Source organism: Aquarana catesbeiana, linkage group LG02 (assembly GCF_042186555.1).
Source record: "Aquarana catesbeiana isolate 2022-GZ linkage group LG02, ASM4218655v1, whole genome shotgun sequence".
Lineage (NCBI taxonomy): Eukaryota > Metazoa > Chordata > Amphibia > Anura > Ranidae > Aquarana > Aquarana catesbeiana.
Window position 1 is genome coordinate 242,254,820 of NC_133325.1, and position 14,900 is coordinate 242,269,719.

At 44.5% G+C, this 14,900-nt stretch overlaps 1 protein-coding gene across 18 annotated transcripts in view; it reads right to left on the minus strand.

Annotated features, from left to right (window-relative positions):
* The window catches only part of MYCBP2 (MYC binding protein 2), a 370,986-nt gene that overhangs the window by 271,281 nt on the left and 84,805 nt on the right, over positions 1–14,900 (minus strand). For all 18 annotated transcript variants that reach the window (XM_073614281.1, XM_073614278.1, XM_073614285.1 and 15 more), the window contains exons 3-4: positions 14,318–14,533; positions 6,712–6,865 (exon numbers count right to left, since the gene is read on the minus strand). In XM_073614281.1, the coding sequence (XP_073470382.1) occupies positions 6,712–6,865; positions 14,318–14,533 (370 nt within the window). The remainder of the gene's footprint in view (positions 1–6,711; positions 6,866–14,317; positions 14,534–14,900) is intronic.

Below are 14,900 nucleotides of genomic sequence, written 5' to 3' on the forward strand. Positions count from 1 at the left end.
AGCCAAGCAATACACGTGTATACCAAAGGAAGGAGGGACCTCTGTGTCCCCTGATGTACTTCAAAGAAAAGGATTTTACAGGTAAGCCATTTTAAAAATCCTGTTTTCTTTTCATACATCAGGGGACACAGAGACATAGTAGTTACTAAGTGGGATGTCCCATAGCAATGGTAACTGAAGCGAGTGAGACGCAACAAAAAAAGGTAGGGCATTAAGAGACTAGAGGACTCATACTGCAGCCTGCAGTACACTTTGCCCAAAGGCAATATCCTCATAACCTTTTATGACGATTTGACAGAATGTGGTAAATGTATGGACTGAAGACCAAGTTGTGGCCTTGCAGATCTGAGCCATGGAGGCCTGGTGAAGCACTGCCCAAGAGGCACCAACGGCCCTGGTGGAGTACGCTTTAACATGAAAAGGCAGAATGTTCTTCTTTAGACCATAAGCTTGAACAATCACTTGACGAATCCATTTGGAAATAGTAGATTTTGATGCTGCCTGTCCTCTTTTAGGACCTTCTGGCAGTACAAACAAAACATCTGTTTTGCAAATCTGACCGGTCTACTTTAAATACACATTGACCGCTATCACTACATCAAGGGAATGTAGTGACTTCTCTTCCCTAGATCGAGGCTCTGGGGGGGAAAAAAAAAAAAAAAGGGAGGAAGGCAGAACAATATCCTGGTTTAAATGAAAACCTGTCACTACCTTTGGTAGAAATTCAGCAGGATGAGGCCGCAATGCCACCTTATCCTTATGAATAATCAAATATGGCCCTTTACAAGACAGAGCCACCAATTCTGATACCCTTCTGGCAGAGGATATAGCAACCAAAAAGATTATCTTTCTCGTCAAAAGAACCAAGGGAATATCCCGTATAGGCTCAAAAGGCTGTTTCTGTAGAGCCAAGACTAAATTCAAATCCCAAGGAATCAGGGGTGCCCTGACGGGAAGATTAATCCGAGTTACCCCCTGAATAAAGCCATGCACCAGAGTGAGAAGCAAGAGGGCATTGAAAGAATACTGATAAGACCGAGACCTGGCCCTTGATAGTACTCAAGGCCAGCTTCATTTCCAATCCCATCTGCAGGAATTCAAGGATCCTACCTATGAAATACTTCCTGGGGTGCCAACCCCTGGATCCACACCAGGAGACATATGCCTTCCAGACTCTATAGTATATGACCCTATAGCCCGGCTTCCTAGCATGAACCAAAGTAGACACTACTGAAGGAGATAACCCATGGTCCTTTAGAATGTGGGTTTCAATAGCTAAACCGTTAAATTTAGAGTTTGTAAGGTAGGATGGAATACCGTACCTTGTGCGAGAAGGTTTGGCCACAACGGCAGGGTCGAAGGGTCCCCTACTGTGATCTTTATGATCTCTGCAAACCAAGATCTTCTGGGCCACCAGAATCACCTCTTTCCCTTCCTGCTTGATCCTGCGAAGGCGGCGCAAAAGCAGAAATGGAAGGGAACACATATCAGTGAATACTGATCCCATGGGAAGACTAAGGTGTCTGTTCCGCATGCCAGCAGATCCCTTGTCCTTGACACAAAGTTCGGGACTTTGTTGTTGAATCTGGATGCGAACAGATCCCCATCTTTGACATATCGACAGAAAGATGTCGAGGTGAAGGGACCATTCTCCCGGAAACAATTGTTGGCAACTCAAGCAGTCCGCCTGCCTACTTTTGTATCCCTGGAATAAAAATCGCCGATAGGCAAGGAATGTTGCTTTCTGCCCAGGATAGAACATGATTCACCTCCTTATAGGGTGCACAACTTCTCGTGCCCCCTTGGTGATTGATGTAAAACCACAGCCGTGGCATTGTCGGGTTGAACCCTGACAGGACAACTTTGTAATCTGAGCGTCCAAGCCTCTAGGGCCAAACGCACCACCCGAATTTCTATAATATGGATGGGTAAGACTCTGACTTGGTCCACTTCACCCGGACAGAGGCCTCTTCCAGGACTGCTCCCTAGCCTAGAAGGCTGGCATCTGTTGTTACCACTTTCCAGGATACTGGTAGAAAGGATTATTTCTGTTGAAGGTTGCTGGATAGCAACCACCAATTGAGGCTCTGACGCACCTCGGGGGATAAGCGCATTGGAAAGTACAAAGCCTGGATCCTCTTGTTCCAGATAGACAGAATACTGTTTTGCAGCAGTCTTGAATGACATAAGGAACGGCCTTGAAGGCGGCCACCATCTTCCCTAATAACTTCATGCACAGCCAAATGGAAGGATTTCTCTTTGTTTTGACAAGTCGAATCAGTTCCTTTATGGAGCTGATCCTTCCCTGGGGTAAGAATACCTTCTTTTGAACGGTATCTATGATCAGCCCCAAGTACTGTAATCTCCTTGACGGTTTTAAGGAGGATTTTTCTAGGTTGAGAAACCAGCCTAGGAATTCTAGGTAGCTTATGGCTGAGCTTAAACTTTGGTTTAGACAGGTAACTGATTGATCTACTAAAAGCAGATCGTCTAGGTAGGCTAGAATTGTTAAGGAGGCCGTCGAGACTGTCTGGAGGCAGATGCTCCTGGCACTGGAGAAGATGCAAGTTTAAAGGAAAAATGTTTAAACTTCTTCTTTACTGGTAAAAAGAACTTTTCCCATTAAAATCCTTTGGATATACTTATCCAAATCGTCTCCAAAACAACCGTTCACCATGAAATGGGAAACTGGCCAAGAGCTTTTTACATGGCGCTTCGGCTGACCAATTTTTCAACCATAGGACTCTGCGCATATGTACCAGTCCTAGCATAAGCCGTAAGGCTTGAATAATAGAATGTTTCATAGCATCCACCGTAAAACATAGTGCTTCCGATATGCCAGCAAATAGCTGGGCCTGCTGATCAGGAATCTTGAATATCCCCACAAACTGGTTCTTTATGGACTGAGATACTCCAATCGCCGCAAGAGCCGGCTGCACCACTGAACTTGCAAGAGCAATGTTGTTCTTACTTTTTATCTGTTGGATCCTTCAACATTTGCGCATTGTCTACTGGACAAGCGAGGTTTTTATTTACCGAGGATATCACAGCATCAATTGCGGGAACCCCCCCCCCCATTTCTTATAGAATTCCTCCTCCATAGGATAAAGTATAGAAAACGTCTTTGGAGGAAAAAAATTGTTTATCTGGGTGCCCCCATTCAGAATACATCAGCTTTTTTAGCCATGAATGGATAGGAAAGGCATCCACAGATTGGGGAGGCTTTAGCAATCCCAAACCAGAGGTGGGATCATCAATAGACTGCGCTACAGGCAGCAAAAAAGTTGAGCGAACCAATTTAGTGAGGGAGTGCACCAACAGTCTTTCTTGTGAAACTGCTCCCTCCATATTAGGATCCTCAGAAGAGACCTCAGCATCTTCCTGATCCTTTGAAAGGACTTAATGATCCCCTGCCCCTTGCTCCTCAGTATGGGGGTCCTGAGCAATGGATGGGGATCTGCTATGCTTGGACCCACTATGGGAAGCGAACATAGCATCAATTTTCTGTTACAAACGTAAAATGGTAGAAGAAAAAAACCTCCTGAGTAATATAGGGGCTGAAGTGTCCAGCGCTACTGCAACTCCAGTCCCCCCTGATGGCTCACTCTGACCGGCCGCATCTCTCAGAGCAGGATGACATTTTCTTGGACATAGATTTAGGTTGTCGTAAAACAATCAATCCTCTAGAACCCTTTGGAGGTGTTCCTTTTCCCCCTTCCACTCATAGCCTGATGCACAAAGCAGAGGCACTACCAGAAGGAATGCATACACTGCTAGGGCTATAGTCCAGCACAATTGCTGCTATTAATGTCCAGCCTGATGCAGCAGTAACAATGTGTCAAAGGAAATGCCTGTGTCACCAAACCTGATAATGCCACCTCTTTCGCTCTCGTCTCCCTCCACAGCCTTCAGTAGCACACAGTGTGCTTATAAAAACTTGCCTCCACGTGCACCTGGCGTCAGAGAACGCCAACAGCCCCGTCCCCCCCCACGTTGCCTATGGCTCTACCCCCTATTTCAAAAGGAAGGGTTTTCCCGTGCAAGCGGTGGACTACAGGTCCTCTCAGACCTACAAAGAGAGCATGACGGGGAGGGGGGGGGTTACAAGCCGCCAAGTGGCCGCTGATCGGGCTTTTTTTTTTTTTTAAACGAATCAGAGGGCTTTTACCCCACAAAGGGGGAGAATACCAGCATGGGGGGCAATAGGCGGGGAGACAAACCTCCCTTTAAGCTTACCGGAGGATCTGCTGCTCGGCTGGAGGAGGAGGAAGTATTCGGCTCCTGATACAGCACTGTTTCCAGCATGAGGCGGTGAGTGCTCAATACAGCCCCCGGTGGTGACACATAGGCATGACAACATTATTATGTTTAAAGGAGACATTCATAAGAAAATTCAAAGATTTTAGAAAACTCCACTTACCTTTCCCGCCGCAGAGTTTTCTGTGGTAAACCAACAGACCCAATCTTCACCCTTCACGGTGGGTTCCATTAAACCTTTAGGAGCAGGGGATCCTAGAGGAAACACACAATCCTGGACCTGCAACAGCACCCTCCCAGTAAAAACTTATGGCCTTACTATCAAAAAGTACTGGATCCCAGGGTCCAGCTCTCTAAAAAGAGAAGCATTCACAGGCTAAACTTTGTTTCTTCATATACGAGGCTCGGGTACCATTCAATCTGGCCCAAAAAAAAAAAAAAAAAAACACGACACTTTGAATGGATCCGGTCAGTATGGCTAGCACCAGCAAGGATTGCTCCAGTGGAGCTCAGCACAGCACATCTTTACTCGTGACCAACACCTTAGACACTGGTGAAAAAAACTGAGGTACTCCCAGTAGTGGGAGGGGTTAAATAGGGAGTGCACTTTTTGTCTTAGGGCGTGCCAATGTCCATCACCTGAAGGTGGCCTATAACCCACATAGTAACTACTATGGCTCTGTGTCCCCTGATGCATGAAAATAAAGGACACTTACCTGTCCAGGGTACCCACGATGTCCTCATCCGAACCGTCTTTTGGCTCCAGCCTCTTCAGTAAGGGAATAAGGAAGTGAAGCCTTGTTGGGGGGTGGGGTGGGCGACATAGCGTAGATCGCCATGGATTACTGCAGCTATCTTTCGCCGGAAGTGGAAGCAAATACCTGGATTAGGCAAGTATCTGCTCCCCCCCCCCGAAAGGTGCCAAATGGGGGGGGACGGCTCAGCTTTAAGCTCAAAATTTTTACCAAACCCAAACTAAAGACAACTGTATCCCCAATATGACCTATTAAATAGAGAACAGAATCTCTGCTTTTCTGCCTTCAGTAGTGAATTTTTCTCACCTATAAAAATGCAGTTGACCTAGATCCTCTGTAGTAGCGAGTCTCACAAACAAAGCATTACAGCCCGTTTTGTTTACTGTTAGCATTAAACCCCCATGACAACTTAAAGTATAACTAAAGGCCTTTTTTTTTGGACAGAGTGAAGAGGTATTAGAACCCCTGTCAGTTTTTATTGCAGTCTGTGTCCCCTTTAGGGCAATTCACCCTGTGTGTCCTGTTTACCATTATTGAAAGTAAAAGAAAAATTAACAAATTTTGTGTTGTCCCAAGAAAAGTAATAGAGGGGAAATCTTCCAAATTGGGACACTAGTTCTGGTGACCTGACGGGACCCAAGAACTTCTCTTAATTAGCAAAAAATGTCCGCTTACTTACAGTTCTGGCAATGGGAAAGGAAGTGAAGGGGAAATTTCCACAAAACTGACAGATTGGGGTGGAGAAGAGGTTAAACCCCATTCTACTTTAGAGGAGAAGTACAGCCAAAGCTCGTTTTACTGTACTTCTCCTGTGGATCACAGGAGTGCAGTTTGTTCTGCAGTCTTGTGATCTGTTTTCAGCTGACAGCATGCTGAAGCCTGCTGTCGGCTGATGTCACTTAGCCGGTCCAGCCTGGAGAAAGATTGCATCAATATAGGTGGGATCCACCCAGATGCCTGGACCGGCACCCAGCCTCTCCGTAAGCAGCTAAGAGACCAAGCCAGCTGCTCTTGCCCCCTCCACAGCCCAGTGCTCCAGTGAGAACTGGAAGAGCAGAGAACGTTTTTTAGAGCACATCCAGACCATGAGTAAATGTGGTGCAAACCTGTCACTGCATACACAGAAGTCGCTGGGTTCTGGCATCTGTGTGCATCAGCAGGAACCCCCCCCCCCCACTTGAGCGCAGATGTGCTGCAGGGCATAAATACCAGGCAGAGACCTGCAATTAATCTGTACTCACACGGAACTCAGTGATGTGTCTATGTCCCTAAGTAAAACATTATCTCCTCCCAGGAAACCCAAGAGGCACTGGAGAGTCTATGTAATTTTCATCAGTTCAATGGATCCGCACAAAAAAAGTTGACACTTTTTTATGCGGATCCACTGAGCTGGTGGAAATTATGATGAGAGAGTGAGAGAGTGAGAGAGTGAGAGAGTGAGAGAGTGAGAGAGTGAGAGAGTGAGAGAGTGAGAGAGTGAGAGAGTGAGAGAGTGAGAGAGTGAGAGAGAGTGAGAGAGTGAGAGAGTGAGAGAGTGAGAGAGAGTGAGAGAGTGAGAGAGAGTGAGAGAGTGAGAGAGAGAGAGAGAGAGAGAGAGAGAGAGAACACAGAGTCTTGGGCATTTTGTTACACTTTCCATCGATATCTAATGAGAATGTACAATAAAGCTAACAGCACTCTGGTTTGTGTCTAGCCTTACCCAACACTTCTGGGGGTTCTGACTGGAGTCCCTCTGGCTGTTGACCCTGTAGTATATTGAGGAGGGCTTGCAAGCTCCTTAAACACAGTGATGGGTGGGAAAAGCGTGTCTCCTTTATCAACTCAAACACTTCACATAAACCTATTTCAATTATCTGAGGAAAAAGCAAAAAAGGAACAAACAGTCATTAAAATATTTGTATTAAGAGTGTGCAGCATTATAAATAGAAGGACTGGCAAAGTTCATAGCAGACATTGTATGGAATCTCCTGCTGTATGTTGACAAAAAAACAAATATATTATATATATACACACACACACACAAAATTTTCTATCTCTGCTCATGTTATATGACAGAGGGCTTGTTCTGTTTGGCCCTCTATAAACACCTGAAAAACCTGGCTGATCCTGCAAGTTCCTACCCTCCGCCTTTGTAAACTGTCTACGGTATATCAAGCTGCTGAGCACTGACACCGTGGTCAGTTTACGTGCCTCCGTCATCCGCAGTTTTGCGTTTGCTCTCCTGTTGCCTTTCCCACTTCCCGGCCTGTCACCTAGTGCCAAGTGCCTGGCCCCCCCCCCCCCGTGTGTGATTTATAAAAAATAATTTCAGAGCCGAGATCGGCCAGCTCTCTCCTCCCAACTGACATCAGCGGGGAAATCTTGGCCCGCCCGCTGCATCTGTCAGACAGGGAGAGGAGAGAGCCGGCCGGTCATGTGATTGCGGATCTTGGCTCTGAAATGAGGTATATACAGCATTTTTTTTTTTTATAAAGGGCAACACTGCAATAGGAGACAGCGCTGATTGTGCATACATGTTAAGCCACTCTAACAACCACTTAAACTATTTATGCAAGATGACTGCTTCATTTATCAGCGTTGCACTCATTAAAAAGTTAAAAGCTCAGTTCCTGGCGGAGCCGGTGACATGTTCTAACCAGGAAGTAAGTGCTTTTGTGCAGAGCACAGCCGCTGAGCCACACTTAAGGGGAAGTGTACATGTTATCGGTTGTGCACAGTATATTATGAAGAGGCGTTTAAGTCTTTTAATAACAGTGATAATATTTTTGGAGGCAAGCACTACAAAAATAGTTGTACTTTTCTTCTGAGCACCTGCTGTGGGGAATAGAAGGAACATCATACAGGAAAAGTGTATTGCTTTTGGAAAAATGGGAAAAAGACATGGAGAAATAGGAGAATTTGGAGGAGAAAAGGTGACAAAAAAAAATTTTGCAGAAAGTGATGGGGAATTTGCCCCTTAAAGGGGAAGGCACATTTTGACTGATTGACTAGGTCAAACAAGATGAGATCTTACTGTGGCTGGTGGTGTAGCACAGGGGCATCGCGCATATGAAAACTGAAGTGATTGTGGGAGCACAACACACTAGCACAAGACTACTTTGATTTAAGTTTGACTTTGTCCATGTTCATTTTCACAATATTTCACTAAATGCACATGGGTGCAATTCTAATAGAAGGTATATACATTTTATAGAATTTCAAGTAAACAGGCCGGTTGTATATATTGTATACAGTACTGCGCCTAAATATTTGGAATTTCTTAGTGATAGGGGTATTATATTTTGAGCATAAACTTGTGTAGTAGTTGAGCTGTAATTAGGTTGTATAATCTTAAGGGATAAAGTTTCTTTAGTGAACTCGTTCTTTTATAAATCTTCTCATCCTCCTGAGTGCAGCCTGCCTTGGTAAATATTTACCTTCCTCCCTATTCCAACAATCTATACTGTGAGTACCCTGCCAAGTGTTGCCCAGCTTTTCTTCCAAAAACATTACCGACCGCTCCTCATTTTAGTGTGCCGAAGCCAAATACAGCTCATCCTTTAAAAATAATACAGGGGGCTTACAGCACACCTGCACACTAAGAAAAGGAGCAAGGAGTGTCTTGCTGACAAGAGAAGCTGGCCCTTTACATGGGCCACGATGCCCAAGGCCAGTAGAGGGGCACCTTGATCATAAGGCAATGTGATTGACAGAACAGTGCCAACATCAGGAGCCTGTCCTACGTGCGCCAGTTTGTTGGTAGTTAACAATGAGTTGTCAGTGACTGCTTGGCCACAGTTGTGGGGGTGCCAATGATGCCCATCCCAGAACAAGACAGTTACACACATATGCAGCAGCTGGATGTTAAAGGCCAACCTGCTGTGCTGCTGCACATAAGCATATGTCATATGGGGTCCTTCTTGTCCTCAAGGGTGAATCCAATTATGCATTTTTTTGCATACACACACACGAAAAAATAGGATTTTTATAACAGCTTACCTGTAAAATCCTTTTCTTGGAGTACATCATGGGACACACAGCACCATAGTAATCACTATGTGGGTATATAGGCACCTTCAGGTGATGGACACTGGTATAACCAATACAGAAATTTCACTCCCTATATAACCCCTCCTCCTACCAGGAATACCTCAGTTTTTGTAGCAAAGTAATATACCTAAACCCCAAAAGAGGGGAGGGACCTCTGTGTCCCATGATGCACTCCAAGAAAAGGATTTTACAGGTAAGCCATTATAAAAATCCTATTTTCTTTATCATACATCATGGGACACAGAGCACCATAGTAATCACTATGTGGGACGTCCCATAGCAATGCAATTTGAGGAGAGGGAGAGACAACCCGTATGGCACCCCCAGACTTGAGGATTTATACTGCTGCCTGCAGCACACTGCACCTGAAGGCGATATCCTCATACCTCCTCACATCCACCTGATAAAATTTGGTGAATGTATGTACTGAAGACCAAGTTGCGGCCTTACAGATCTGAGCCATGGAGGCCTGGTGACGCACTGCCCCAGAAGCACTAACCGCCCTGGTAGAGTGCGCTTTGACTTGGAAAAGGTGGAATCTTACCCAAATCGTAAGTCTGAATTATAACCTGCCGAATCCACTTAGCGACAGTGGATTTTGACACTGCCTGTCCTTTCTTAGGACCTTCGGGCAGAACAAATAAGACATCAGTCTTCCGAATCTGAGCAGTCGTCTTTAAATAGACTTTGACTGCTCTCACCACAGCAAGACAATGTAGTGATTTTTCTTCCCTGGAACATGGTTTTAGAAAAAGCAACGGCAGGACAATATCTTGGTTCAGGTGAAAACCTGAGACGACACTTTTGGCAAAAAATCTGGACGAGGGCGCAACACCACTCTGTCCTCGTGAATAATTAAGTATGGCTCTTTACAAGAAAGGAGCAGCCAATTCTGAAACCCTCCTTACTGAGGATATAGCAACCAAGAACACTAGCTTCCTTGTCAGAAGGACTAAGGGAATGTGCTGTATCGGTTCAAATGGCTGTTTTTGTAACACTGACAAAACTAAGTTCAAGTCCCAAGGTTTCAAAGGTGATTTAACTGGATGATTAAGCCACATCACCCCTTGCATAAAACCCCAAAGTAAAGAATGTGTAGAAAGCGGTCTTTGAAATAAGACTGATAAAGCTGAGACTTGGCCTTTGGCTTCCTTGCATTAATCAAAGTAGAGACAACTGACCCGGAAAGCCCACGTTTCTTCAGAATGTGGGTTTCAATAGCCAAGCCGTTAAATTTAGCATTCGTAGGGTAGGATGGAATAGCAGCCCAGGTGAGAGTAGGTCTGGCCATAGTAGAAGGGCCCATGGATCCTCCACTGCCATCCTTACGATTTCTGCATACCGGCTTTCTTTCCAGCTTGATCCTGCAAAAAAGTTATAGCAGCAACTAAATAGGTGGAATGCATAAATCAGAGAGTACTGATCCCACGGGGTCACCAACGCATCTGTTCCACATGCGAGTAGATCCCTTGTTCTGGACACAAAGTTGACTAAACTTCATGTTGAATCTGGACACTTGAACATCTACGTCAGGAGTCCCCTATCTTTGGCAAAAGCCCAAAAGATATCGGGGTGAAGGGACCATTCCCCCGGGGAATAACTGCTGGTGAATGAAGACTGCCGATAGGCACGGAACATTCCTTTCTGCTCAAGTTAGAATATGGTTCACTTCTGTCTGCGCTGCAAGACTCTTGGTGCCCCCTTGGTGATTGATATAGGCCACAGCTGTGGCATTGTCGGATTGGATCCTGACAGGACAAACCTGTAACCTGAAAGTCCAGGCCTTCAAAGCCAGATGCACTGCCTGAATCTCTAGGATGTTGATGGGCAAGGCTCTTTCGGTTCTTGATCACTGTCCCTGGACAGTTGTCTTTTCTAGTACTGCTGCCCAGCCTGAAAGGCTGGTATCTGTCGTTACCATTTTCCAGATAACTGGTCTGAAGGATTTTCCTTTCAGCAGATTCTGGGTTAGTAACCACCAACTGATACTTTGGGATATCCTTGGGGACAGCTGCATTGGCAAGTCTAAAGCTTGAATTCTTTTGTTCAAAGCAGACAGGATAGTGTTTTGCAACAGACTCGAATAGAACTGGGCATAGGGAACTGCTTTGAATGAAGCCACCATCTTTCCCAACAACCTCATGCAAAGGCGAATGGAGTGATCTTCTTTTGGCCATGACCATCCGCACTAGCTCTCTTATGAATTTGATTTTTGCCTGAGGCAAGAACACCTTTTTCTGGACTGTCTATGATCAGACCCAAGCACTCCAGCCTTTTAAGCGGTTATAAGAAAGATTTCTCTAGGTTGAGAATCCAATCCAGACTTTCCAGGTAACTGGTTGTAATGCGCACGCTTTGCTCCAAATGAGCTACCAACTGGTCTATTAGCAACAGATCGTCTAGGTAGGCCAAGACTGTTATGCCCTGTGCCCTTAACCTGGTGAGCGGGAAATATAGGGACATGCAGATATGCATCCCTGATGTAGATAGAAGCCAGAAGTTCTCCTTGTAGGATAGAAACTACTGACCTGAGCGACTCCATGCGAAAGGAGCGGATCTTCAGGAACTGATTTCGATTTTTAGATCTAGAATGGGTCTGACATCTCCATTCGGTTTTGGCACCGTAAAGAGGTTTGAATAAAACCTCAAACCTTGCTCTTCTGTGGGGATTTGTAGGATCACCCCGAGCCAGTAATCGGTCTAATGCCCGAAACAGAGAGATTGCCTTTTCCCTGGATCTTTGGGAACATTTGACCTCAAAAAACGAGACGGTGAAAACTCCCGAAATTCTAGTTTGTATCTTAGAGACACCGTGGAGATGACCCATCTGTCCTGAATTTCCTCTTGCCAGACTTTTGAGTATTGCAGAAGTCTCCCCCCCCCCCCCCCCACTCTGGCGACCAACACCTTAGACACTGGTGAATAAACTGAGGTACCCCTGGTAGGAGGAGGTATTATATAGGGAGCAAACATCCTGTTTTGGGTATACCAGTGTCCATTACCTGAAGGTGCCTATATACCCACATAGTGATTACCATGGTGCTCCGCGTCCCATGATGTACGATAAAGAAAAGTATTTGCCTCCTTTCTGATTTATTTTTTTGCACACTTAAAATGAAGCAGATCATCAAACAAAATTTATTACACAAAAGATAACCCGAGTGAATATAAAATGCAGTTTTTGAATGGTTTCATTTATTAAGGCAAAAAAAGGTGTCCAAACCTGCCTGGCTTTATGTGAAAAAGTAATTGCCCCCTAAACCTAATAACTGGTTGTGCCATCCTTGGCAGCAACAACTGCAATCAAGCATTTGCGATAACTGGCAATGAGTCTTTCACATTGCTGTGGAGCAATTTTGGCCCACTCTTTGCAGAATTATTTTAATTCAGCCACATTGGAGGGTTTTCCAGCATTAACGGCCTGATACAGCACCTCAATTGGATTTAAGTCCGGGCTTTGACTAGGCCACTCCAAAACGTAAATTTTGCTTTGTTTGAACCATTTGGAGGTGGACTTACTGTTGCATTTTGGATCACTGTCCTGCTGCATAACCCAAGTGCACTTGAGGTCACAAACTGATGGCCAGACATTCCCAGGATTTTCTGGTAAAGCTCAGGATTTCATGGTTCCATCAATTATGGTAAGTCGGCCAGGTCCTGAAGCTGTAAAGCAGCTCCAGACCATCACGCTACCATCACCATGTCTGACTGTTGGTATGATGTTCTTGTTATGAAATGCTGTATTCGTTTTATGCCAGATGTAACGGGATGCACACCTTCAAAACAGTTACATTTTTGTCTCATCGGTCCACAGAATATATGCCTAAAAGTCTTGGGGATAATCAAGATGTTTTTGGGTAAATGTGAGATAAGCCTTTGTGTTTTTTGGTCAGTAGTGGCTTTGGAACTCTCCCATTGATGCCATTTTTGCCCAGTCTTTTTCTTATTGTTGAATCATGAACAGTGATCTTACCCTGAGACAAGTGAGGCCTGCAGATGTTGTTCTGGGTTCTTTTATGACCTCCTGGATGAGTCGTCATCATGTTCTTGGAGCAATTTTTGTAGGCCGGCCACTCCTGGGACGGTTCACCACTGTTCCAAGTTAGCTCCATTTGTGGATAATGGCTCTCCCCGTGGTTTAGTGGAGTTCCAAAGCTTTAGAAATGGCTTTGAAACCCTTCCTAGACCAATACATGTACATTACTTTGTTTCTAATCGGTTCTTGAATTTTTTTTAAATTGGCATGCGTGGCTTTTTGTGATCTGTCAGCGTGCTTCACTTTGTCAGACAGCTTCTATTTATGTGATTTCTTGATTCAACAGGTCTGGCAGTAATAAGGCCTGGGTGTGGCAAGTGAAACTGAACTCAGCTTTCCAAAAAATTGTGGTTAATCACAGTTCATTCATGATTCAGCATGGGAGGGGGCAATTACTTTTTCACATAGGCCTAGGCAGGTTTGAACAGCTTTTTTCCCTTAATAAAACGAAATAATTTAAAACCTGCATCTTGGATTTACTCGGGTCATCTTTGTGTAATATTAAAATTTGTTTGATGATCTGAAACATTTAAGTGCAAGAAATAGGCAAACAAAAAAACCCAGCGCCGTATATTAAATTTAAATATATCTATTTATATCCCCCTTATGGACGTTAAGCCATCCAGGCCCTGAGGCCACAAACCCATCAACGTACAAGATTATACCCTCTGCATTATTTTGTGGGCATTACTGTATGGCTCTGGGCATTGGCTGGATTTCTGGAGGGGGGGAGTAGCTGGAGTGGAGGAGTGTTGAGCTCCCTCGCCCCTCCCACATTTCCTTTTCTTTCCCTGTCCCCCGCACCTCTGCACTGAAAACCGAGCGATCGAACACAGCCGATTTCAGAGCTCCCTGCTCACCTCCCTCACTGCTCATTGGAGCGCTGAGCTGTGGAGTGGGCCGAGGGAACCATCTCAGTCCAGGCACATCTAGACTTCCATTGGTGCCTGGACTGATGTCCGTGAAGTCAGCAGAGAGCGGACTTCAGTCCGCTCAATGCTGAAAACGGGTCACAGGAGTGCAAAACAAATTGCACTCCTGTGATCCATAGGAGAAGCCCAGCCAAACAAGCTTTGGCCTGACTTTTCCAAAGTGCATGTCAAGGCATGTGTCCCAATACACACACATACTATACATACATGCATACATACAACCCTCAACATAATGAACAGCAGACTCCCTATTGGTCAATGCACCTGAAATATTATACAATTTAATCTCGAACATTGGAAGTACTTACCTTTGGAAGCTTAGTAGGTGGCTCTTTGGACTCCTCCTCTTCATCACTGTCAGACTCCCCACTCTGCACAGAGTTCTTTGAGGATAAAAGAAGGGAGGTTTCTTTCCTCTGCCATTCCAAGACACAGTGACGGACATTGCAATAAACATTGAATGCTGAAGGGTTACTGTGGAGCTTGAGGTCGGGAATAAAAAGAGCATTTTCCAGGTTATCAGCCTAAAAATAAAAAATAAAAAAAATAAGATATATAAGATAGATATATATAAGATAGATAGATAGATATATATAAGATAGATAGATAGATATATATAAGATAGATAGATAGATATATATAATATAGATAGATATAATAGATAGATAGATATAATAGATAGATATAGATATATCTATAAAACAAAGCAGACTTGGCTAAAGCAGTTGTACATAAAGAAGCCAGTGTTTAAATTTAGCATGTACAGGTCACTAGCAGTGACATAGTATATTTATAGAACTACAAACTGCATTGTTTAAGTTTAGGGGCTGCAACTAACGATTATTTTCATAATCGATTAGTTGGCAGATTTATGGTTTCGATTAAATCGGA